Source organism: Miniopterus natalensis, chromosome 8 (genome assembly GCF_054644295.1).
Source record: "Miniopterus natalensis isolate mMinNat1 chromosome 8, mMinNat1.hap1, whole genome shotgun sequence".
Taxonomy (NCBI): Eukaryota; Metazoa; Chordata; class Mammalia; order Chiroptera; family Miniopteridae; genus Miniopterus; species Miniopterus natalensis.
In genome coordinates, this window is record NC_142088.1 from 23,380,795 (window position 1) to 23,407,291 (window position 26,497).

A 26,497-nucleotide genomic window follows, 5' to 3' on the forward strand; every position below is an offset into this window, starting at 1 on the left:
ATTGCACCTTGAAGTAATGTTGGTTGGGGATGACTTTTATTTTCTTTACACTTTTTTGTAGCACTTAAATTTTTTAAATGAATATATAGGTATATTTTATAATCAGAAAAAATTCTCTAAGTGCTATTTTCATTAAAATATTAAAATAGAAAGGCCTGAGTTTTATGTTCTGGATGTGCTATGACCTACCTCCCAATGAGCTGCTTGCAAGTCTGGTCTGCAGAGACCACAGTGGGGCCAACACTTCCATAGAACATTTTAAATTCCTTGATTGTATCTGTGCCATCTTCAAACTTCACACTCATCCCAGCATTGACAATGGCATAGGAATTCTCTTGACGTTGGGCCAGCCGCAGTCCTGACACAAAGTGCCACTGGCAATAGAAAAACATTCAGAAAGTCTAGTGCTTTTCTTTACTGTTTGACAAACAGACTCAACTTAGATGATTGTTAAAAATGAAAAGGATCCATGAGTGGACTTGAATTCTCACTGTTATTAACTAGTGTTGACAGTCTGTGAGCACTGGCCTATGTGTTTTACATATATATATGTGTGTGTGTATGTATGTATATATATTTAATCCTCACAGCAATTCTACTCATTTCCAATTTACTGTTGAGGAAACTGAGAGGTTAAGTAACTTACACAAGGTTGCACAGTAAGTGGCAGAGCTGGGGCTCAAATTCAAGCAGTCTGACTTCAGAGTCTATGCTTATTTACTTCAACTCCAAATCACCACACTGGGCTTCAGGCAAATGACTTAAACAGTTTGGGCCTTAATTTTCTTTAAAATGAGAAAGTTGGGTTTGATCAGATGGTGCCTCAGGGAATGAGGGGAAGATCAGGAGGTGGGGTGTCTCTCAGAGCAAACTATCAAACTTTCACTTTTAACTAGTTTGCTGTCCTATGTAAATTTCATTTGAATAAAGAGTTCTGTTAAAAAGAAAAAGCTTGAAAACCACTGGTTTGAAAAGTTTGAAAACCAAATGGTTTCCAAAGTGTTTTCCAGGTTTAAACATGTCATATTACATTAAATCTCATTATTAGTGTTAAATATTAGAGTGGCAAAAATGGGAGAAAACCTCTTTTCGTGGTCAGTATCCTGGTGGGGGTGGGGAAGGAGTTAGCACTACTAAGGACCCTGCCAAGGATAAACCATTTATTTATTTATTTTTAGGATAAAACATTTTTGATATAGAAAGCGAAGGTGATAAAGAAGTGTTTGAGACACACATCACATATAGTCTACTGTACCGATTGGTGGGCTTTCCCTCTCCATTCCTGCTGCACCACCCTCATTACCTTCTCCAGCCTGAATTATTGCATTAGCCTCCTGACTATTCATTCAACCTTCAGTCTGTTCTCCAACCGGTTTTTCCCCTACCTTTCCAGTGGATCAATATTCTTAAAATACCACTTTCATTAAGATTTTACCTTGTTTTAAAGTCTTCAGAGGTGGTTGGCGGCTAGAACATGTACGAACTCCTCGATGAAGCAGTGGATGTGAAGCCGCATTTCATGGGGCTCCTCCAGCCACCCTGTCCTGCCGCCTGGCCTCCAAGCTGCCATTCGCCCCAACCCCCATCCTGATGCTGTTCCCCGTCCTGGAATGTCCACCCCCTTCACCACTGACCTGTGCTTGTTAGCAACTGGTTTCCTTCCCCTTTGAACAACACTAGGGGAGGGTTTTCCTCATCACAGGAACCACTCCAGCTATTTGTCCACTTTTTCCTGTCTAAGGTGATTGGGTGTTTCCTATTTCAAGCCCTTCCTCTTAGACTTAGAGACCTTGGAAGACAGGACACTGTTTTATAAATCGGTGTAGTGTCTTCTGGATTTAGCCCTATGCCTGGCTTACAGAATGGCAGGTAGTTAATAAACAAACAAGTTAATTTAAAGTATTTGGTTAATAAAGGTTGGTTGACTTGGAAATGTTATATAATAATGAACTTTCAGTTTGCCAGGAACTTATTGTAGACGATATTGGTGATAGTTTGCCTCAATCTTGGCTAAGATGCATATTTACCTGAAACCATAAATTCAGCTTCTCACACAAAAGGCTCTCCTTTTACAGAGAGATAAGGCCCACAGAAACATTTTTCTTTTAATGTCTTTTAAAAACAGAAGAAAAAATGGATATAATAACAATGAATATAAGACTGGATTATATTCATCTTCATAATAACATGATCACTGATTTTGTTTTATTTTTTATGGAGAAAAGTGCCTAAGGTCCACGGAAGTCCAATGTGGACCTGATATGAAAGCAAATTAAATGGTCACCTGAGACCCTGCCCCTTCCCGAGAGCGGTCCCAATGGTCTCCCTGCAGCTGTTGGCTGGGAAAGGAGACAGCACCATCCCCGGAAGCCTGTCTGCGGCTCCTGGGCAACGTACAGGGCGAGCAGGGGCCCCCTGGGGCGAGCAGCCGGTCAGGGAGCCCTTACCTGAGTGGAGTGGGGAATATAAACAGATGACACAATCTCTTCCGATTTAAGGTTGGCTTCAGGTGATCTCTCGAGGAAATGGCCATCTAAAGGAATCTGCCGTTCTCCTTCTATTAGAGAAATGACCTTGATTAGAATAAACTTATCAAATTGGAGAAGCTCCAGAAAGGGACAGATGTGATGTATCTGGTGAAAAGAGAGAGAGTGAAGGCTGGGAGACAGAAGATGTGGGTTCTAGTTCCAGGTTTGAAGCTGTGTCACCTTAGGCAAGTCATAGACCCTTTGGGGCTTCTGGCTCCTCATCTGCAGAATGAAAGTGTTGGACCAGATAAGCTAAAAAGTCTTTTCTGGTTTTAGAGCTCATTATATGTCACTCACAAATGTTGGCTTTGAAGAACTTTAAAGCTATTTGGAAACAATCCAATTTTCACAAGTGGGAAATGGGTAGAATGTATTTCACAAATGGGAAAACTGAAGCCCAGAGGTCCAGAGAGGTTAAGAGACCTGTCCAAAGTGCTAAAGGTGAGACTAGTGGCAGAGGTGGGATGCTTGATTATAGCTATTTTTCTTTAAGCAGTTTGCCTTGTTCTCTCATTTGATCCACTATATTTTTAAAATGTGATTTTAATCAAAGAAAGAGATCTTACAACAACAGCTCTATGAATAATATGCATTGTTTTTATTTCATCAAGTTTAAATCATTTTCCCTTGGCAAGGACCAAGCTGTTTTTGAATAAAGAGAGAAGTAATGAGGAATACGTCCCACAAACTTTTTAAAAAGTCCTATAAGAAAAATTCCACCTTTATGAAACTCTGAAATTAAAAAATGCATAAAGCTCTAAAACCACAGGCATACACCTCATACACTTTTTTGATAACTGCTTTTGGACTGTGGATGAATGTGACCAGATAGTTAAGAAAAATTGTCTGGTGCAGAAACTTATCTGATCTACAAGATCAGGATAATTGATCTCAGTTTCATTCTTATGTTTCAGGGAATGTAGATCTCGCCTATATATATTTGGTAAGTCTAAGTTAGATATACTTGTGTTCCTAGTTCATGGTTTATGGAAGGAAACCATATGATAATTGTAAAAAAAAATGCTTCAGAGTTGGTCTCTTACCTTTAGATATCAGATTGATGATAGCGTTTCCTGCTGCTAAAATTGGATTTAGGTCAGAAAAATTTGGCCGGCTCACCACATGTCCTCCTAGAGTCTAAATAAATAAAGATGACATTTCTTTTCATCTACACTTAGTTATTTAACAAATAAGCAATTAGTATACAGGCATCTTGTGTAAACTTTGAATTCTCTTCTTTGCTTCATAGAAAGATCTGGCAGAGCTTTGGGGCAGCTAAATAGATTCAGACAACATATGGGGCGAGGTTCCCATCCCGGACTCCAGTTCAAACTCATTGCTTAAGAAAATATTTCCTACTTGTAACAAGGAGACAAATCTCCTTGAGAACTGACCCTAGAGTGAGTGTTCAATAACACAGGGGAAGGTGACAGCTAGAGCGTGAATAAACTCTAAAGGACCAGATATGTGACACTCATTTTAAAAATGTTTGCTTGGCTGTATAATAGAATTCTCTCTTGTCCAAATCGTCAATAATGAGGACTTTCGAAGGGGGCTAAAAAGGCAAGATGATGAGAGGAAAACGGTCCAGAAAAAGGGGTAGAAGATGCCAAAGGTGAAAACATATGGTGGATTTTTGAGAATCAAAAGAAATAAGGCCAGAGACAATTAGGAAAAATATGCCCCTCCCCCCTGAATCCCACTGAACTACCCCGTGTGGAATGGGCGTTTGTTCAAACCAACTTCTCTTAAATCTTAAACAATAAGGAAACCTCAATAAGCTAGATAACTGGGGGACATCCACAATTTGTCATTTGGGATACACATGTTCACAAACTGACTTGACTGCAAGGGCCTAAGAGGAGAACCATCTATAAAATAGTATTTCGGAAATGTAGGCTCTTATTTACTAAGCCTTGGATAAGACATATTTCACAGACTGTTAGAACTGGACAGGATCTTAGAGACAGTCCATTTGGTTGAACCTTAATTTTTAAAATGAAGAAACAGTGGCTTAAAGAGGTCAAGTGGCTTCTCCAGGGTCATACCACTCATAGGTCACAGGCTGAGATTAGAATCTGGGCACCTTCAGATTCCAGGACCATAATCTTGTTATATAATATCCTGCCTCTCACTCTGGGCACACACATCCACACGATGTGACACCTCTCATTTTGGGCACACTCACACCCCCCCAGATGTTGTAGAGATTTATTCAACACTGACTTTCGGGTTTCATCTTCAGAGGCGTGTTTGACTGAACAGAACTGTATGACTGTCTATAACTATGGCTCGTTTCATATAACACTAGAGCACGTACCGCCATATTTCTAATTTGGGCTCCGGCAAGTGTCCTCAGATGCTTCAGGAGGGCACAGTAGGTCTTAGTCTTCTCCTTCGGTTGCTCCGAAACAATAAAATGCAAGGCATCATTCAACTGGGCGAGGGTGTAGCCTGCACCTATTGTCACCCCTGAAAATAAGATACTGGAATGAAACCTTAAAGTGAACTGTAGAACGACACATGAGCTGCATGGAAACAATTTTTCAAATATATCTTCCCTTTTCACATTAACTTAGAATGGCAAAAACCAAAGATAATTTCTGGCAATTTGCATTATCCCCAAACATTAGGTACCAAATTCTTTTTCTCAGTCATGTATAATCAAATGTGCCATATATTTATTATCACAGATATCTGAAATTTATTAGTTTATTTCCAATTTAGTGTTTTCCCTGAATATATTGATCAAATATCGAAATTTTAGCGAAGATTTTATAAGTTTTAAAAGATTAGTAAGCCTAAGTGGGAACTGACCTGCAGATTTGCACTGCCCATTTGCCTTTCTTCCAAGCCATTTTTTCCTATTGTTTCCTTATCAGAACAAGGAGAGACACCCACACCGTCCTGTACCTTGGGTCAGTCTCACTGCAGGTATGCGTACAGGGAATACTTTGAGTAGTGATGTCATCTAGTTTATGGATTCTTAAGGGGGGCATACTGCCCCCAAGGAGGTGAAAAAATCTTTTTCTTTTTATGTATAAAGCTCTGGTATGCATACTGTACATAGAGAGACATATTGTCTATCTGTGGTTTTAAAATTTCATGGAGGGATGATTAGAAAAAGAATTTCTCTTGCCCTTTAGAGAGGCAACAATAAAAAGGTTGAAAAACATTAGTTTCAATTCTACAGGCTCTACCTTCCCAACTCCTGGCTTGCAGCCCCCTGACCCCTCACCAAGTACTTTCACATTTTCCTTCCAGCCCTCTCCTGTACCAGCCTGGCTTCCCTCTGCTCCATCTCCTATGAGGCCTTTGATACGGAATTTTCAACAGGTGAGAAATTAATGGGTAGACTGACTTAAAATGAGCAGGTCAGAGGGGAAGCAGACAATTTTCCATTTGATTGCTGCTCACTCATTGGGGAGAACCCTATTTTATGTAGCATTTTTAGCTCCTATAACCTGTTATCCATTCAAATGCTGAGTTTTAGTAGTGGATGGTGGGGTATATTTCCCAGACAGCCTTATTTGGTGCATTATGTAGGAGTACTTGGCAAAGAGGAAGAAAACACAGGATCTAGTCCTGACTTAACCAAGTGTTAACTGTGTGAAGTCGGGAAGTTACTTGATCCCTTTGACTCTATATTGTCTTTAGGAGAATGGAGATACAAGGCTACCTGCTCTGTATACCTCCCACGGTTGTCATGAGGATCAAAAGAAACAAGAGCTATGAAGGCACATGGTACATGGTGAAAAGGTTGTAAAATAAATAAGGTTGTTCACAGTTAAACTTTCAAATTTTGTAACCTAGATTTTGTGTGTGTGTGTGTGTGTGTGTGTAGATGAGCCTTCAACAACTTTGTGAATCAGAAAGTAATGTCTAGCAAGGCCCTTTCCTACTGGCCAGCCAATGTCTTAAGTCTTCTTACTCAGTCAGTCTTCTCGTACCTGGCTGAACTACATTGCATCTTCCCACCATTATGGCTCCTATGACAATGAGGTACTCAGTGACACCGCTGAGTGGGGTGGGTTAGTTGAAAAAGTTCACAGAAAACACATAGTAGATGCTCAATAAATATTTTTGAATGAATACATGACATCAGATATTCTATGAAGTGCTCAAACTAGCCCAGTGCATGTAATGATCAACCCGCCAACAGCCAATCGTTACATCTTATTTGAAAAAGAAGGTGCGTACCATTATCTGTGCTGTCCACAAAATAGAGCTCTGGAAGCCCAAGTGGAGATATGAAAACCGGATGGAATTCATCCCCAAATATAGTGGTGGGTCCTTAAGGAGAAAAGCATTTAAAGCAATAAGAAAAGGAAGTCAATGAGTGCTGATAGATGCTGCTTTCTGATAATCCAGAGTGAAAATTGTGACACAAATGACATTTGCAAAAGAAAACAACAAAGCATTCTAAAGATCAGAGGTCTCCGTTAATAAAAATGGATTGCATTTATGAAGTTTAAAAAGAGACATGGGTGTTTGGGTTCCCTAAAGAACATACTTTAAAACCACCCACCCACTGTAGTGTTCCCCATGACAAGGGGGGCTTTGGGGTAGTTAGCTTTCAGCTCCAGAAGGTCTTTGAGAGTCACAGCGGTAATCCAGGCAGTCCTCTCCCCTTGGAACGTCAGCCTTTTCTTGCTTGGATCTTCTGCCATTCTCTGCAGAGAAGCAACGCCAACAGACTTTCAAGTAAGGCTGTTGGACTATATACCATGAGTATATACACTGCTCTGGGTGTCCAAATGGCCTGCTAGTCATTTTAGCTCTCTGAGGAGACCTAACTTCTAGGGTACAAGAAAGGGTGGCCTTGTTTGAAACTAGATTTGTAAGTTTTGTGTGGGCACCACTGAATAAATGTCATAATAGATGCCTGCCCATCAATACCTGCACATAGAGTAGAACAAACTCTATATTAGCGAGGTAAGTGTGTGAGAAGGAGGTAGCACATTATGGTGAAAGTGTCCGAAGGGCCAGGCTTCTTGTTCTAGTTCTGTCCCAAGAGTGACTCAGAGAGGCTTCATCTTTGGCATTAGGTTTTCTGGTAGGACAAAAATTGCCTATGTATAGGCAAAATTATCTGAGAAAAAGATCCCTTAAATTATCCACCAGGTATAGTATATGTGGATAGTTTTTTACAACTCTATAGACATATATATGCACACATGGATATATCTATATCAATATGTATACATATAATCTATAAGTAGTAGGTGTGTACAAGTTCTCATACTCTGAGGGGTGCGCAGGGACTGAGGCCCTCTAGGAGCCTGTAGAATCATATCCCCGCTCTCATGCTCTCTCCAGGGCGCAGCCATGAAATAGAATAAGCTTATCACACTATTTATATTATTCTTTCTCTCTTTGTCCAAACTGAGCTGAAATCACAAGGGTTAATTATAAGAATAACATAAAGCCATTATAATAAGGATCATTTGATTTTTTACTGTACCAGTTTTACAAAATGCCTTAAACGTATCTCACAGTGTAGCTATATGACACTGGGTGAGTCACCTACACTCTCTGAACCTAGAATCTTCAACTGAGGGGGTGAATCAAAGCATCTCTGAGGTCCAGGCAACCCCACTCTTCTAAGCTGTCTGCTTCAAATTATTTATAGTGGAGCTGAACAAGTTCCTAAAAACGGGTTACTGTATTGGACACAATTTCAATTTTTTAATGTCTAAAACTCAGTAATTCTACAGCATAATACAAAAAGGCTTGTAACACATTATGTTATGAAATAACAAAAGTAAAGTGTCTTACTATCAGTTCGGGAGGGAATATGGGTTCCTGCGATGGATCCAAGGGCTGGAATTCGTCTCTATTGTATAATTTGGTACATATCTCGACAAAACAAAACAAAACAAAATAGAAATGGAACTTCAGAGTTACTGAGAGATGTACAAGAATCTCTAACTATGAAACTTCAGAGTTAGGGCCCAACCCTCTGACACCTCACACACAAAAGGTAGGTGGCAGATCCACAGGGTATCCCTGAGGGGGATTCTCCCCACCTTCCAAGAACCATGATGGTTCCCCTGGCAGATTTACTGAACTCTGGGCTGGCTCTTTTGGTGTCAGGAATTGGGTTTTAAGCTTCTGTGCTGGGTCTCAGGTATTATTTGCAGATATTTATTTGCCATGAGCATAAAGATGTACCACTGCTTACATCTCTTAATTGGGGGTGAGGGGGTTGGTAAGCCCAGATAAGGCACAGAAAATTGGAATGCTTCTGAAGGAAAAGTCTTTTTGTGGTGACCGCCTCATGAAAGTCATGGGCTTGCTCATTTAGGGGACTTTTTAAGGTTGTTTATGCACTGAATTTACTGAAAAAAAAAAAAAAATTGAAGAAATTTGGAAATAGGTGGGTATTTTTCAGTTGATCCCAACTGCAGTGGGACAAAAGATACTTACCTTTTCCTGTCTAGTCACAGAAGGCATTTCTTCTTGATCCATGCAACATTTTCCTGATCCTTTCATTTGACAAACAGTTGATTCCTTAGGAAGGAATGCAGTTTAAAACAAAGTCATTGGTTGATTCTTTAAATACTAAGGTTAGAGAGGTCAATATGTTTATTTTAGAGATAATTGAATACAAAGGTTTGTTAATGTATTAAGTCAGTTGAAAAAATTTGTATACATATTTTTTACTTTCACTTACCACAGAGAAAGTGTTTCCACTTTCTACAATTGGCCGGTATCCAGTACAGCGACACAAATTACCTGATTAAGAAGAGATCAATTTTTAACAAGTGATATAGAAATACATTGCATATTTGTACTTCATGGTTTCAGTGGAAAGCTATATTGGTAATTCAATTCTGGTTTTGTTCCCCAAACCAGCAAAATGGCTCTTTGAAACAGAGATGTTCTTCAAAAATAGCTCTTGTGATTACATTTGTTCCCTGAAATGTCACAAAGATCTCTACAGTTTTTCCCAATGAACTCTTTCTTCCTATTTCCCACCCTGTCCTAATTCATGTAACTTGCCACCCCCCCATAACATCTCAGATGTGGTCCTTTGCTAAGCTTTTCTCATGCAGTCTCTTGTCCCTCAACTATCTTCTTAGGGAAAATGTGTCCATTTACTAGGGCCTCAGCCGCCTTTCTCCATGCTCTAACACCCAGCCAGGACTGAACCACTCACTGTCTGGAGTCTTCTATAGGCCTGTCATTGACTGTCCTGGAGCACATGTCTTATCTCCCTCATTGGCTCTTAAGCTCCTGGAGAAGGCAAGGATTGTCTTAGGTGTTCTTGAACCCTCCCAGTACAGCGCAGGTGTTCAATAAGTAGATATTACTTTAATCTGTCAACATTTCCAAAGCATGGTATAAAAGGCGAGGAAACCACTGTCTTTTTAGAGTATATTCAAATTTTGCAGCCAGTATAAATGATATTTATGAAAATGTTTTGCTAGCATGGAAAAATTCTTATGTTATACTGTTAAAATTGTATATATAATGTAAAATTGTATATCTAATAGAAGTATTTAAAATAAGCAAACAAAAACTATGCATAGAAAAGACTGAAAGAGAATAGAAGTATCTCATTGTGGTTGTCTCCTGGTTGCAGAAATATGAATGAGGTTTTTCCTTGCCTTTTAATTTTTTTTTATTCTTAATAATAGGAATGTGTTATTAAAATAATGTTCAAATACAATCTTAAAATTTAGAAGCAATGTATATGTATGGCTTGTGCCTGTTAAAACACCTACAAGTAAAGTGATGTGTGGAAATTTGATGCTAGGGAGTCATATGGAAACTTTTTAAAAAATATATATTTTTTTATTGATTTCAGAGAGAGGAAAGGAGAGGGAGAGAGAGAGATAGAAACATCAATGATGAGAGAGTCATTGATCAGTTGTCTATCCTGCAACCCGGGTCTGTGCCCTGACAGGGAATCGAACCCCAATCGCCTGGATCCTAGGTCGACGCTCAACTGCTGAGCCACGCCCAGCAGGGCTGGAAACTTTCTTAATGGGTGTACTTGTTTTTTTAGAATGAGAATAGTTTAGGGAGAAATTGCATGAACAAGAATAGATTCAGATTTCATAATCTATCTTTCCTTTTGCCAATAAGAAGGAATATAGAAGATGTGTGACTTAAGAATCTCTCTTTGGAGTAGAAATAGGAGATGAAATGTCTCGAACATAGAACTACATAGCATGAAATAGAGTGTTTAAGTGGCAATGGACACTTTCTCTCGGATAAACTATAAGCAAACATTAAAGACTAGAGAAAGCTAACATCAGAGTTGTTTTGTTTTTGTTCTTGGCCATATAATCAATGCTAAGTCTAGAAATGCTCCTATAAGCCCACCAAGGAACCCTAAGAGCATCCATTGCAGAACATCTTCTCATTTTAATGGGAAAAAAGATAAAAATTTAAAAATTATATTTCTTTAGTCTTGAAGGGAAAGACAAGATTAAATAAAGTGCTGATTTATATCAGTTGCCCATTTTGGAAGGTAAGTGCCATACCTAATCACGCTTCTTTGAATTTTATTTTATATTATTGTTTTTCTTAAAATATGAACATTAAGATGATCAGTGAGGCTAGCATTAATAATTCTAGAAAGAGCTCAAGTAAGTGGATTATGAACCAAATAGAGCCTCTGAGTTAGCCACACCTTGAATAAGGTTATCTGCTTCATTAATTTAGCCAGATTTTACAACGTTGTCTCATGGTGGTTGTTATGTGAATTACAGGCATAGAATCTTGGAGGAAATAATCCATCTCTATAAGACTATATATATTCAAAGAAACAAACAAAAAGCAAGGCAAATCACAAGATCTCTATATACCTCATTAGTATGGATTATTTCATTGAACAAGAATTACCTATTGTTCATATTTTATTCAGGTTTGGTTAAAATCATAATTGAAACCATACGCTGAAGTTTTAGTAGTACTTAATGCGAAACTGAAAAATTTTGAGTAAAGAAGTTATAGAGAGATAAGGGAAACTATTAGAGAATATTTATATACCAGTTACCATAAAATTTATGTTGAATTTTTACTTTGTTTTAGTCTGCATCTTTTCATCATAAAACTGAATTTCTGTCTAGGTCTCCTTGTTTAAGGGGACAAAGAGCTTTCTTATAACATTCCGAGGTTTGCCTTTACAGCTTTCTCTGAAGAACTAGTGACCAGTTACCTTGAAACTAGGTATGTTTGTTACAGAAGACTACATTTGTTAACAAGACATTCTCTCTCTCTCCCTCTCTCTCTCAGTAGAAAATTGTGTTTGTTCATTTAAACTTGATAGCTATTTGTAATAGGAAATTGAATTGCTCACCAAGCTTATCTGTGATAACTAATTGCTATCTATGACCTCTTTGATCTTATAATGAACCCAACCAGAACATAAAACTATAGAGTATCTGAAAATCTATTTTCTTTGTAAAATTAATTTAAGTAAGTAGAGTTAATGAATGATTCTAACAGATTAATTTAAAAATAAACAACAAAATCTCATTCTTTCATACTACCCAAATTTTCACTTTTAGAAAAGATTCTTTTAAAAGTGTTATAGACAGCCCATTTGAACGCCTTTGCAGAGTGACAATGGGCTCTATTAAGGGAGAAAGTTTTGTGATGAAACTACTATGGCCCCAGTTCTTGGCAACTTTACTGACAAAATGAAGGCAGCACTTCCTGGAAAGGGCTTGAGTAAAGAGAGGTGCTAAAGAGGAACCCCAAAGCTGTGCCACAACTTCTCCCCAAGGCTGGGACTTCCTTCTCTAGTTACTTGGGCAATTTTTACCTTAGGTCTTGCTTGCAGAAGGCCAAGAAGACTCACCTCCAAGAGCTTCCATTATTTGCTCGGGGGTTGGCTCTGGGTGGTTCCTCAGCAACGTGTAGATGGACATTGCCATCCCTGGGCTGCAGAAGCCACACTGTGTGCCGTGGCACTTGGCAAGTCTTTCCTGGGAGGAAATGGTACATTATTTACGCTTTCATCCTTTTGTTTCCTTATTCTGGACCCCAGGCAGGAGAGAAAGAGAGTGAGAAATAACAATTTACTTTGTCCACTCTATAAAAGAAGCTCTGCCATGAAGATAGAGATGGGATATGACTCTGGGTTCTCTGTGTGTATCTGCCCTATGTGTCTCTCGCAGAGTGCTCAGCTGCCTGGCTCAACATTTTCTGAACAGCATGCCCCCTGAGACGAAAGGCAAATGCTTCATCTGTTCAACTGAAAGGATAGGTATTCAATAATATTTTAATAACTATATATGGTGTCAGGTAGGTACTAGACTTATTGGGGGGGGTCACTTTGGAAGTTAAGTAAATGTCTAACCACTATGCTGTACACCTGAGACTAATATAATATTGAATGTCAACTGTAATTGGAAAATAAAAAATAAAAAGGAATTAATTATTTAATGCAACAATGGCATATGTAAGCATTAAAAATAATGTAGTATATTAAAAAAGAAAAGACAGACATTGTTCTAATGCCAGAGGGAAACGTGGCTGTGTTGGATTTATTGCTGGACGGCAAGTTGTTTCAGATGTGGCGCATAAACTGGCTGTAAATGTGGTGGTAAAAGTTTTAACAGCTGGGTCTCTGGGGGAAAAGCCCTGATTTGTAGTTTCTAACAATTTTAGTTGTGCAAATAATTCCAATAGGGCTGTCAGGTTTCCAATGTGATATCACTGAATGTGGACCTGGGAAGAGAGATGTACAGTGGCATAGTTATTTAAGTTTGTATGATTTAATTGTTAATAATGGCCCTGTTTAAAGAATGGCTCACAAAACTCCTAAAAATTTAACGATCAGCTCTCACAAGTCAGTATGAGCCTATACCACGCACTACTGAACAAATCTAGCATATGTACTATCAAGATTTGAGAGAGACTTCTGGTCAAGATGGTGGAGTAGGTAAATGCTGTGCTTGACTTCTCCCATGACCATATCAAAATTATAACTAAATTATAAAACAACCATCGCTGAGAACCACCTGAAGACTAGCTGAACAGAATTTCTATAAGGATTTTAAAAAGCCACATAGCGACCAGTAGGAGGGGCAAAGACACAAAACGGGCTGGTCCCATACCCACATGTGATGGTTAGGAACAAGGTGGGATACCTCAGCTGTGGAGGGCCCCCCAAGAAGCAAGGGGTCCAAGCCTCATACCCAGAGCACCAGTTGCCAGGAAGAGGAGTCCCTACAACAGGGCTTCTGTCTGAGTGAGACAGAGGAGTGCTGGATACCCAGGCACCCTCTTAAAGTGCATGAGCACGACTTAATTACTCACAAACACCTGCCCTAACTTCCATCAAAGAGAGAGCAGCTTGAAAAGTGCCAGGGACTTATGAGGAGTAACTGAATTGTCTGGCGTCAGGTGCGGATGGAAGGGCAGCTCTCTCCCGGACAGAAGTACTGGAGTGCACACAACTGTTCCTATGTTGACCTCTCCTCCCACATAGTTGGCTGGTGGGCACCACTGTTCCTATGTTGAGCCTTACTCCCACCCAGCCTGCTGGCCCAGGTGTTGCCAAATCTGAGTCTCCAATTAAATTGGCTCACACTGCTCACGCCACCCTAGTGATTAACTAAGAACATGCCCCACTAAACTTGTGCACAGGCCTGAAACCTTTTTCAAGTGACAGGCCTTGGCCTACCCTGTGGACTTTCCTATACTATCTCAGAGATCCACAAATGCCAGACAAGCAGCGTCTGGCCCCGGCATACCCCATACCTCTGGCACTAGTGGCAGCCGGCCTCGGTTTTCAGCTTAGCCTCTCCCAGGCACCTCCAAGCCCAGCACAGGTGGCAGCCATCTGATGATCACTTTGTAGCTTCTACCTGGTGGCCTTGGGCCAGGCACAGCAAGTGACTGATCTTGGTGTGCACCACAGATCCTCCCAAAAGGTCCCAGAACCAACATACCTGGTTTCAGACCACACCAGAACAATAACCAATTAGCTACACAAACAACAGACCAAAAGGGTGGACATAGCAGGCACCTGAGACCTGCTAAAGCAAATCCACTCCATGGGATCAGCCACTGAAAAACAGCTTGTCTGTTGTAGTCATGGTCATTCCTCACAGCCAGTTAGTCTGGGGTCAATCTGTCCCACTGACATTACAACAGCAATGAAAGCTCAGCTGCAACAGGAAGGTACATACAACCCACACAAAGTACACCCCTGGAGCATCTGGCTCAGGTGATGGAGACTGCACCACTGGCCCCACAGGACACCTACTGTATAAGGCAACTCTGCCAAGACCAGGAGATGTCACAGATCCACCTAAATAAAACACAGAAACAAACAGAGAGGCAGCCAAAGTGTCTGGGGAAACAAAAATGTTCCAAATGAAAGAATAGGACAAAACTCCAGAAAAAGAACTCAACAAAATGGAGAAAAGTAGTCTACCGGATGCAGAGTTTAAAACACTGTTTATAAGGATGTTCCATGAACTTAGGAGAAGAGTAGCTGATTAGTGAGAACTTCAATAAAGAGATAAGAAACATAAGAATGAAGATAAGAAAAGATAAAAAAGAACCAGTTAAAAATTAAAAATACAATAACTAAAATGAAGACTACATTAGAGGGAATCAAGAGTAGATTAGATGAAGCAGAGGATCGCATCAGTGATTTGGAAGACAAGGTAGCAGAAAACACCTACTCAGAACAGCAAAAAGAAAAAAAAAGGCTATTTATCATTTGCTTTCTATACACTGCTTTTAAAACTTAACTTTGGCAGCATTTCCTATTCTAGTACATAAACATAACGTTGCCATTTCTTCAAAAAGTCCTGTAAACTTTAGTAAACACTTTATCATTTTAACTGTGTTCTATTGCAGCATGGTACTCGGTTTCATGAGACATTTGGGGAGCACTGGGGAGTATTTGTACACATAATTAACCTCTTGTTCAGAGTTCAGTATTTTGAATGCGGTAGACAGCCAGTATTTTCTATAAACTTCTAGTTTCCTATTTATTTTATTTTCTCATAAGATTGATCTGTCCTTATTTTAATTTAGGGCAAAGATGGGGCTGAGAAGTTAAGATATATTAAAACTAACGAAGAAATCTTGGTTTATACATCAGTCTTTGAAAAGATCCCTCGCTCTGAAGTAGGAAATCTCACAAAATAAGAATTGAAAAGCACAAAGGGTTTCACAGTTGGTGACCTACTCGGAGTGCGTTAGACTATGCGGGATGCCTGTGCCAACGCCTGGGCCCGGCCAGAGCGCGCCCTTACCTGCACGGGGTGGACCCTGGTTTTCAGGCTTCCTATACCTTCTACTGTGGTGACAGCGGCCCCATACAGAGAGCAGACGGGCACCAGGCAGGCTATAACTGGATAATGACTGTCATAGAATTATGTCAAGAGAACACACTGGAATCATAGGGAGTGGGGAACAGAATGCAGGGAGTAATTTTGGTCCAAGAGAATCATGAGACTGTATTTCCTTGAGAATACAGAGAGCACTAGATATAAAACCATAAGTTTCTGGAAGTGTTCAGTAAAGGACTTATACATGGCTGGCACAGGATATTAGAAAGAAATGGAAAAATGGAATAATTAGGAGTTTTGTGTGGGTCTCCAAGAGACCCTCATTCTCTATTTTTTTCCCCTCATTCCAGGGAAAGGAAACTTTTTACTGATCATAAGATGACATATTGACTTACGTAAACAATCATAGGTTAGGTAAGTCCAGTGATTCCCAACCGTGCAAAGCTTTTAAAAATACAAATACTCTGGTTGCATGCTAGCCCAATTAAATATATTCTGATGAGAAGAAAGTCCATGGGAAAGATGTGGAACTTAGGAAGCTGCAGGGAGAGCAGGCCTGGAGGCTCTGTGAGTGCCGTAGACATTTACAGAGAGGAGAGCAGTGCATATAGATAGAAAAGTGGAAGGCTCCACATCCTTCCTAGATATGTCCAAGCATGGCCTTGGCCAACACAAAGGATACCGGATCTTCTTGGTCTTGAGGTCATATCTAGACACCATGACGGTGCAGGAGCCACAGCCTCTTCCGCCACAGCCATACTTCGTGCCTGTAAGGTGGACTGGAAAGAAGGGAGTCAAGGAAAAGAGGGGCCCAGCCTCCTTCGCTTTTTACACTTTTCTTTCTCAGATACTGACAAGTAACACATTCTTTTGAGCAGCAGGTATCAAGGTTTCTTGCTCAGAGTTCCAGTTTTTGCAGGTAAAGAAGCTTGTTGTTAAAGGTGAGAAGAAATCCTTACAAACCCACACAGCCTTTTCGGAAACCCTTAGGGCCAGATGCATTTTTTAAAAAAATTGATTTCAGAGAGAGAGGATGGGAGAGGGAGAGAGACAGAAACATCAATGATGAGAGGGTCATTGATTGGCTGCCTCCTGCACACCCCCTCCTGGGGATCAAGCCCTCAACCCAGGCATGTGCCCTGACCGGGAATAGAACCGCCATCCCCTGGATCATAGGTTGATGCTCAACTGTTGAGCCACGCCGGCTGGGCCCAGATGCATTTTTGATTGGAAAATTTTGCATATAAGATGGCATTCCCAAACGGACTAGGGCAGCACCTTGTAACTCAACATGTTACCATGTCTGCATTGCTATAGTCCCTCTAAGTGGGATACGTGAAAACTACAGAGAGCCTCATGCCAGTTAGATCAGGCTTTGCATCCAAATGAGGCAGGAAAAAGCCTCTTGAATTCAGAGTTGTGGACAGTGGACTCTGGACTGTTGGTAGTTACATTATTGCTGTGGAGATGGTGGTGTGTGTGCAAAACTTAGAACCACCCCCCCATCCCCGCCTCCCGGGAAACTTACCTCTCTCTGGTTCAGCAATGCAATGCTTTTACCTTCTTATGGGATTAGAGAATATTAATATAATAACCATGCTTCCTGAACCATTAATGTCAACAACCACTGGGTATTTTTTCCCAGTAAGACATTTGCATAGTTTCACAGAGGCAGAACAAATAATTGATGTAAATGCCCTGCGTTATACACTCTGTAAGAATCTGCTTGGGACCTTTTCTGGTTGAGGTTTAGAAAGGATTTCATTGGTGGAGGTCATAATCGGCTTCGGTGGAACTTAAGACTGACTTCATCTTAGAAACTGCTGCACAAAGCGATGTAATGCTGGGCCAGCCCCCCCCCCCCCTCCCCCCGCACTGCCCCGAGTAAAACACTTCTGTGACGCACATTGCCTTGAGTGAAAAGTGAAAAGCTGATGCAACCAGCTGTTTTGTCCTCTGGTCACCAAACAGCTAGTTTGATGCTTCCTTCTTCCACCCCCACCAGAAGTGCCTGCCTCAGTTACTTCCATATTTTGTCTGCTCACCCTAAAGCCCATCATTAAGTAGGTTGCCAGATAGGTGGGCAAAAGTAGGTTTACAGTCATAAGTACATGAAGCACAGAGTTTATTCTTGTATTATTATTTATTAATTATTGTATTATTTTCCATATGAACAACTGTAAACCTACTTTTGTCTACCCCTGTATAGGATGCCCAGTTACATCTGAATTTCAGATAAACAATAAGTAATATTTTAGAATAAGTATATTCCATGCATCCAAATTTAAATATAACTGGGTGTACTATATTTTCATGTGTTAAAGCTGGCAATGCTCCTTAGGTAAAATACAAACAGTAGTATGTCAGAATTTATTTTTTGGTTCTTAAGGAGAAAAGCTATCTCAGTTTCCCCAAGGTACAAAACCTTACAGTATATCCAGAAGAGGTTACCCTGAGACTAAAGGCTGGTGGCCAATGTGTGCAGCTGACCCTGGAATTTCCCATGGGATCTGGTCCCTCATCAGTGAGTGATGGCTCCCCGTCCTGCTAGGCAGGAAATGTGATAAAGGCCTCAAAGGTGGTCCTTCACCTCAAGGATCTCATTCCTTCATCTCTTGCCACAACCTTCCACTGACAACTCTTTACATGCATCAGAATAAATCTCTTTCAGTTCCTCAAAAGCACTATATTTTCTTGCCTCTGCCTCCACCCCCAACCCCTGACTGGACTGTCCTCTCATCCCCAAGCCTTCCATTTGCCCAGCAAATTCCTACTCAACCCTGTCTCTTCCTCCCCTCGCCACCAGGCAGGACATGAGTGCCCTATGACACTTGCCGTTGCCCCTTCACTGGACGTCCCCTGCGCTAGACGGAGGGCAGAGGCTGTGTCTTCTAGCTTACCTCTGACACCTGGTGCTTGGTAAAATTTGTTAGCGGCAAGAATAGTAAGAAGTGTTAGGGCTTCAGCGGTGGGAATGTGAAGGGTGCGGGTAAGCAAGACATGTTCAGGGAGCCTCTGAGACATCTGTCCTAGACCCAGGATCTCATGGAGAGCAACCAGCTTTAAAATAACACACCCTCCTTGCCCCAAGTAGCTGTGGGTGTCGTCTTAGTGGTGCACTGCCTGGTTCCACAGATTAGATTGCTTTGAACCAGGCCGGGAGGTGTGGAGGGAGAAGATGGAGTGACCCAGGATATCACCCCAGCAGATTTGGGCTGGGCCGCTGGGATGGGCGGGGTGACTCCACAGGAGGCTGTGGCCTTGGGGAGGACTGAAATGGTGAAAGACAGATGGGGATGTCCCCCTCAAAATTTGGTTTCTTGTGTGACTGTGTTCCATTCTGGGAATAATACCTAAGGTAGGCCCCAAGTAGCAGCAAATTTGGGTTTTGTGGGAGCCTGAAGGTTTTATAATACTGGACATCTGCCTTCAGGAAAAAAAAAATATAAAATTAGGCATATAAATTAGGTCCAGGGCCTTGGAAGGGGCTATGGGAGTCCTGTGAAAAGTGAAGTAGGCTCATGCTGGTGTGTGCACGTGGGATGCTGACTCTGGCAGAAAATCCCTGTGGTTCTCTGCAAATATTCATGTGAATCACTCACTTGAGGAACAAGTTAAAAATAAGGCCTCTGAACTGGTGACTCTGTAATCGGAGGCTGGGGTCAGGAAGTCTCAGGTGGGTCTTATTTATGGAGAATGACTTCTTTATGGCATTAGGCACCAGAAAGAATGAACAGAGGAGGTCAATAGGAAGATGGGGAAATGGGAGGCTGGGGTCATTCTGCCTAGAGCTGCTTCTGGCTGTGCTTACTTGGGAGTCCATGAGTTTTCCCCTTGCTCCTAATATAGATGAATTTCTTCCCTTTAGGAAGTCTAGAGAAAGCATGGTGAAGTATGTAGCGGATTTAGAGGTGCTATGCAGGGAAGTGGTAGGGTTTGCTGACCAACAGTGAGCTTTTGAAGTTGGGTAAATGGGAGATGGCAGAGGTAGTGGGGAGGATTTGACCTGTTTGCTTTCCAGCTATAAGTCCAGTTCCTGGAGTAGTCAGTGGAATAGGGGCAGGTGTATTGGCTGGAGCAGTAAAACTATGGGGTAGGAAACCATATTGCAAGGGGTTCAATAGCAAAGGAGGCATCAGGTACACATAATTTATTAGATAAATCTGGCAAGGGAAGAACAGGGAGAAATAAAGTAGTATATTGGGGTGTCTATGTTGGGGGGCAAAGAGACAGATGTAGGGAAGAAAGATCCTGGAGAAAGAGGAGGTAATATTGTCTTGTACATCACTGAATCCCCAGGGCCTCATACAGTGCCTGGTTCTTAGTAGATAATATCAATAAATATACACTTTTAACTTATTTTAAAATAATTACTGTCTCTCAGGAAGTTGCATAATACAGACAGTCCTATGTGCCTGTCCCACATAACTATAGCACAAAATCAAAACTAGGAAATTGGCATCACTGGTACACTGATAACCAGACAGAGCTTATTCAGATTTCACCACATATACATGCACTCATCGTATGTGCAGTTTTATCTCATAGATAGAGCTGTGTAACCACCGCCACAATCACTCGCTCATGCCGCCCCTTTGTAGTTGCACCCAAAGCCAAGAAATTATTTTTGAATATTTGTCAAATGTCTACTGGAGGAGTGAGAGGTGAACGAAGGTCTAGATTTGAGGTGGAGATCTGGGAGTGCATTAGCTATACTTAGGAATTTTGAAATGTTTATAAAACCTTGTTTTCTTCAATAAGGTTTAGGAAAAGATATACGTGACAAGTCAATGAAATAATCTTGTGGGAAACCATTGTCAGTGATATGCACCCCTGAGCAATTGACCAGACATTTTTACATGCACACTCCTGAACATGAAACTGCCATCAGGGTGGCCATGGGCCTCAAAAGTCATGAAGTTATTTTCCCAAGTTATTTCCAGTGGACCTTCGTGGTTTACTGGAGGGTTCTTTTGGTTGTGCTCAGGTGAGAAATATAAGTAAAGTACAAATCTATCACTTCTAGATGCACTGTCCGAACTCCAACTAGGCTCTACAAATTGAACACCAGGCTATTTACCCTGAACAAATACAAGGTGACTTTCCTCAGAAGTCTTAGCATGTTCACCTTTTACCACTCAATCCAGATTAATTAGAGTAAAACATAAGGATACGGACTTTCCTCAGGTAGAACAGCAGGTTTACTTCAGGATCAGCATTCTTCTCTACGACCTACATTGTGAAACGAGAAGGGTTTAGGAGGAAAGCACCAAAAAGCTATGGCAATTCTACCCATTGTTTAGAGGGCCTGTTTTCGACAGGTGAGGACTTCACAGGAAAAAAAGCAACAAAGTCTAATACTTGGAAACAGAATTTTGAAAAAATTATGGAGCATTATTTCAATGTTTATGAATTTTCTCATATATATGACAATTATAAATTCTGAATTGTTTCTTCTTAGGGCTATCTGGGGAAATGGATACATAGGTTCCAAACTTGATTCAAGATAACCTGTGGCTATAGAAAGTCATACAACAGGTTAGCTGGAGATTTTCTAAGGGAGTCACAAGATCATAAGGGAGTGTGTTTAAGGGAGCCCCTCTGTCACCCCCATCCGGAGGTGCCAGTAGGTGAAGGAAGAGCAGAAGGGAGCATGAATCTCTGCTCCGCCTCTCCCGCGGCATTCCAGGCTGTTACTGCCAACAGAAAAGCTGGCACATGAGATGAAAGCTACCTGCTCAGGCACAAGCCTGCTCAGGCACAAGCAATTCCCTTGCTGGGTATAGTCAGGCCAGATTAGAGAGAACTGAAGAGAAAGTTACCTGGAAGGGTAGCACTGAGCAATAACCAAAAAGAGAACATTGTTCCAATGAAAGTGTTTCTATTTTTTTAAATTTATCTTTATTGTTGAAAGTATTATAGGTGTCCCCCTTGTCCCCCTCATTGGGGGAGGGTGGGGGCCAATGCCTTCACCACACTATTGTCTGTGTCCATGGGTTATCACCCCTGAAAAAAGCAAGAAACCATATTATTTTTAATAAAAGCCTCCTATTTCCTAGCCTCCTTCTGAGTCCTCAGAGGATCTGAATAGCCAGAGATAAGCTCAGTGTCCATTACGGTGCTGAAGAGTCAAGGTTCAGGACGAAGGAGAAAACAAGATTAGCCTTTGGAAAATTAATTAAAGGCTGCTAACTGCAGTTCTGACATGTCAAATATATAGTACTCCCAGCCATTTAAAATAAATATTTCAGCCCGGCCCAGTGTGGCTCAGCGGTTGAGCATTGACCTAGGATCCAGGAGATCTCTGTTCGATTCCCGATCAGGGCACATGCCCAGGTTGTGGGCTCGATCCCCAGGAGGGGGCGTGTAGGAGGCAGCCGATCAATGACTCTCTCATCATTGATGTTTCTCTCTCTCCCTCTCCCTTCCTCTCTCTGAAATCAATAAAGATATATTTAAAAATAAATTTAAAAAAATAAATATTTCAGTAATCATATAAGAAATCCTGGTCATACCATAAGTTGCACTCACAAAATTGTACTGGTGCCTTCTGTTTCCTCTAGTACTTTATAGACACTTAGGAAAGAATTCATTTTTAGTAAGCATATGAAAAGAGGAGCAATCTTATCAGTATTCAGAGATATGCAAGGGAAAACAACAGTGAGACAACACGGCACCCATCGGGTTAGGAAACCTTAAGAAGTCGGATTATATCAAGTATTGGTACATCATAGATCTGCAAATGGTATGTGTCAAGGAAGCAGCATTTATTATGCAAGAAGTTCTGGGAAATGCAGAATTCTGGAAAGGCACCTGGCAGGACCAATGAAATCGGCATGCCAAAATCTCACTTAGAGATTCTCTTGCCAGTGTTGGTAAGGTGACACATGGTAGGGTGTTCACTGCAGCGTTTCTTGGAATAGTAGAAAATTGGAAGCATCCATCACTAGGGGACTGGATAAGCAGAATGAAGGATGTGCACAGTGGGGAGAATTATACATGCAGAAGTAATGAACCAGGTATCAAAGAGCAACATGGACAGGTTTCAAAAACAGTAGTAAGTCACAAAAGAGATATAAATCACAGTTTCACTTGTGTAAGTTAAGAATATAAACACACCCATGCAAAGACAAACACTGTACAGTTGAACCTTGAACAATGAGGGAGTTATGGGTGCTGATCCCCCTGCACAGTTAAAAAATTTATGTATAACTTCTGACTCCCCCAAAACTTAATTATTAATAGACTACTGTTGACTGGAAGCCTTACCAATAATGTAAACGGTCGATTAACACATAGTTGTATGTTGTATATATTTATATTGTATCCTTCCAATAAAGTAAGCTAGAGAAAATGTGATTAAGAAAATTATAAGGAAAATACATTTATTGAAAAAAGCCCACATATAAGTGGATCAGCACAGTTCAAATCTGTGTTGTTCAAGGGTCAACTGCATATATTTCAAGGATACATCTACATTTCTAAATGACTACATGGAAAGTATATGACAAGGATGTGTGTTTAAAATGCACAATGCCCGGCCAGGCGTGGCTCAGCGGTTGAGCATCTACCTAGGATCCAGGAGATCGCGGTTCGATTCCTGGTCAGGGCGCATGCCCAGGTTGCGGGCTCGATCCCCAGTCAGGGGTGTGCAGGAGGCAGCCGATCAATGACTCTCTCATCATTGATGTTTCTCGCTCTCTCCCTCCCCCTTCCTCTCTCTGAAATTAATAAAGATATTTAAAATAAAATAAAATAAAATAAAATAAAATAAAATAAAATAAAATAAAATAAAATAAAATAAAATAAAATGCACAAGACTGGATATGAGAGAAGGAAATAAAGAGAAGATAGAAAGTAAAAAGAAAAAATAATAATATAAGGTAAAAGAAAAGCCTTGTCCAGACTGTGATGAGAATGTGCCATTGATGGAGGAATGTGCTTTGCTCAACTCTGTGCTCCTGGGTCTAAAGGAAAGAAAACCAACCACAAAAATAACAGCAAACCCAACTCTGCAAAGAATTGTATATACTTCCTCTCCCCCCTCCCCTTTTATTTGCCATCTACAACTTGTCTTAGAAATTTGTAACACAGAGAAAGGGGAAAACACCAAAATATCAGCTGTGAATTCAAAAGATTGGGAGATCTGGAAAGGGAATAAATTACTCCAATGTGACAGTAAAGGATAAATGGTTTTATTTATGGCAAAGGCAAAGCAACAAAGACTGTTTTCCTTGCACTTAGAAAAGTTCTTAGCTTTTAAATTACTGTGAATTGTCACTCAGCAATTATTTTTTAAAAATATATCTTTATTGATTTCAGAGAGAGGAAAGGAGAGGGAGAGAGAGAGATAGAAATATCAATGATGAGAGAGTCATTGGTCGAGTGAAACATCAATGATGAGAGAGTCATTGATCGAGCCCGCAACCCGGGCATGTGCCCTGACCGGGAATCGAATCCCCATCGCCTGGATCCTAAGTCAACGCTCAACGGCTGAGCCATGTCCGGCCAGGCCCTCAGCAATTTCTGATATTCCAGTTGGCTTCAGGTCATTCAAGGACCTGACCTACTGGTAAACAGCGTTGCTAAACCCAGACTTTTTCTTCATTCCCTTCTTTCTCTTTCACTTTTTGTTGCTTAGTTCATAGGTGTCCTAAAAATGATATTTCCTTGCTATTTGACAGGCAAAATTCCCAAGACTTTTTGCCTTGATGAAAGTTGTGTGCGCTCCTTTAGGAAAGAACAGCAAGTAGCCCAGTACAATGGAGGCTTGGGGAGCAAAATCCTTAACTCCAAATGACGTTTCAAAACAATTTTCTATTTAATATTTTATTAGTTTCCCCCCCTAATTGTCCCAAAACACCTCAAGCTTTTTATTTATTCATTTTGTTCACTCAAATACAGGCGTGGGAACAGCTGAGCATTGGAGCTGCCACAGCTCTTTCCGAGTGGAGAAGGCAACCCACCCGTTCCATTGCTCGGGAAGAGGCGCTCAGTCTCTGTGCTAATTGATCAGTCTGAGTGGCCTTATTAATGCAAAACAAAATCACTTTGCTATTTTTAGCCTTAATGTCATATGTGCCTTCTATTAAAATAATATTGGTGAACTCGAGTAGAGCTAATATCCAACTAAAAGGAGGAATGACATTGTTTTTCATATCTGTGTCAGAATTTATTCCCACTGTAATCTAACAAATAAAAATGAGAGTCCCTTACTGTCCAAAAGAAAAGTTAAGAGCAAGCAAAGGCCCCCATGCTTTCATAATTTTGTACTAAACCTTGAATGAATGACCTATGTTCAAGTTCATACCACTATCTATGACTTGAAAAAGAATTAGATAAGAAATGGCACCATAGTAAAAAAAAAAAAAAAAATTAGCTTGGCTTTTGTCCCTGGTGTGAAAAAATTCATGTTAATCATCTCATAAACTTACCTTTCTTCCATTCACAAAAAAAATCAGCTCATCAGGATTGGGATGTGAAGGCATCGTGCCAGGAAACAATGCCTCCACCACGGCAGGTTTATCTTTCTAAAGAGCAGATATGCCAGAGCAAAACCCTGGATGCTTATGAGTCTTAGAAAACCTGCAGCAGTGATTTATAGCCACACTGTCAGAGGACAGGAACACCAACCAGGGCGGTCTGTCCATCCTACTCACAGGCACTTCACAGGGCTCTTGGAGGCAGCCTGTCTCCTCCTTTCACAGGAGTAAGTGAAATCGGCGTCTTTGCCACTCCCCTTCGCCACTCCACCAGACCAGGCCTGGTTATCTAGGGTAATGCATTTAAAGCCAGAGGCTAATAAGTGAGTTTTAAATTGGCTATTATTATTTTCAAACTAACCAAGCCATCAAGTAATATAATACTATTAAAATTCATGAGATTTTAATTTTTTTCAGGTTTTTTCTCCTTTCTTCCCTCAAGGTGAGCACTTTTGTACTTTCACTTTCTTTCTCCTAAGCTCCAAGGTGTATTTAGCCAAATAGTGTACATAAGCAATGGCTAAGCCTCCCCTTGGGGAGACAGAACTTTGGATGTGAATCCCGTCTCCTTTGCTTGCTCCAAGTAAATAAAACTACCTGATGACAGCCACATCTCATTCTTGAATAGACCATCCCAACTGGCGAACCCCTTGAGGTCCGTAACAAGTCCACCAAGAGTAGGCACAGGAAAAGGCCAGCAAGTACAGTGGCCCCAAAGGAGAAATGAGCTTGGCATTGCAGAGCAGAAAGGCCAGTGTGGCTCGGTAGGGAGTGCAGGAAGACAGGAGAGGTCAGAGAGATGGCAGGTGCCAGGATAAGGGGGCAGCAGGCTTCTAGATGGGAAGGGAAGCCATTGGAGAGTTCTGAGCTACAATGAAACATGATGTAATTTATATTAGATCATTCCACTGTAGAGAGAAATGAGTTATTGCTGGTAAGAGGGAAGCATGGAAACCAGGGATCTGCAACCAGCAGGCACCCAAGGAAACATCCGTTTCTTCAAAGCAGAGTATCCTTCCGTCTGCACTTGTTAAAACATAAATGAGTTGCGTAATGAGATTTACTCAGAGTCTTTGAAAAGTTCCACAAGTGGTTTCAAGAAACATCAAGCTATCTGGAGCTATATAAAATATTTCACTGGGGAGGGGGAAGGGATGGGGTGGAACGGGTCACTGGGGAGAAAAAGGGACATCTGTAATATTTTAAACAAAAATAA

General features: G+C 40.9%; 1 protein-coding gene across 1 annotated transcript in view; it reads right to left on the reverse strand.

The window, feature by feature from the left end:
- LOC107524097 (aldehyde oxidase 4-like) overlaps nucleotides 1–25,287 on the reverse strand; it is a 58,598-nt gene extending 33,311 nt beyond the window's left edge. The window contains exons 1-14 of the mRNA XM_016195866.2: nucleotides 25,234–25,287; nucleotides 20,974–21,031; nucleotides 16,482–16,578; nucleotides 15,764–15,872; nucleotides 12,346–12,472; nucleotides 9,205–9,266; nucleotides 8,958–9,041; nucleotides 8,307–8,387; nucleotides 7,057–7,201; nucleotides 6,729–6,821; nucleotides 4,849–5,000; nucleotides 3,572–3,665; nucleotides 2,448–2,557; nucleotides 190–374 (exon numbers count right to left, since the gene is read on the reverse strand). Coding sequence (XP_016051352.2) covers nucleotides 190–374; nucleotides 2,448–2,557; nucleotides 3,572–3,665; nucleotides 4,849–5,000; nucleotides 6,729–6,821; nucleotides 7,057–7,201; nucleotides 8,307–8,387; nucleotides 8,958–9,041; nucleotides 9,205–9,266; nucleotides 12,346–12,472; nucleotides 15,764–15,872; nucleotides 16,482–16,578; nucleotides 20,974–21,031; nucleotides 25,234–25,287 — 1,451 coding nt within the window. The remainder of the gene's footprint in view (nucleotides 1–189; nucleotides 375–2,447; nucleotides 2,558–3,571; nucleotides 3,666–4,848; nucleotides 5,001–6,728; nucleotides 6,822–7,056; nucleotides 7,202–8,306; nucleotides 8,388–8,957; nucleotides 9,042–9,204; nucleotides 9,267–12,345; nucleotides 12,473–15,763; nucleotides 15,873–16,481; nucleotides 16,579–20,973; nucleotides 21,032–25,233) is intronic.
- Nucleotides 25,288–26,497: the final 1,210 nt, after the last annotated feature.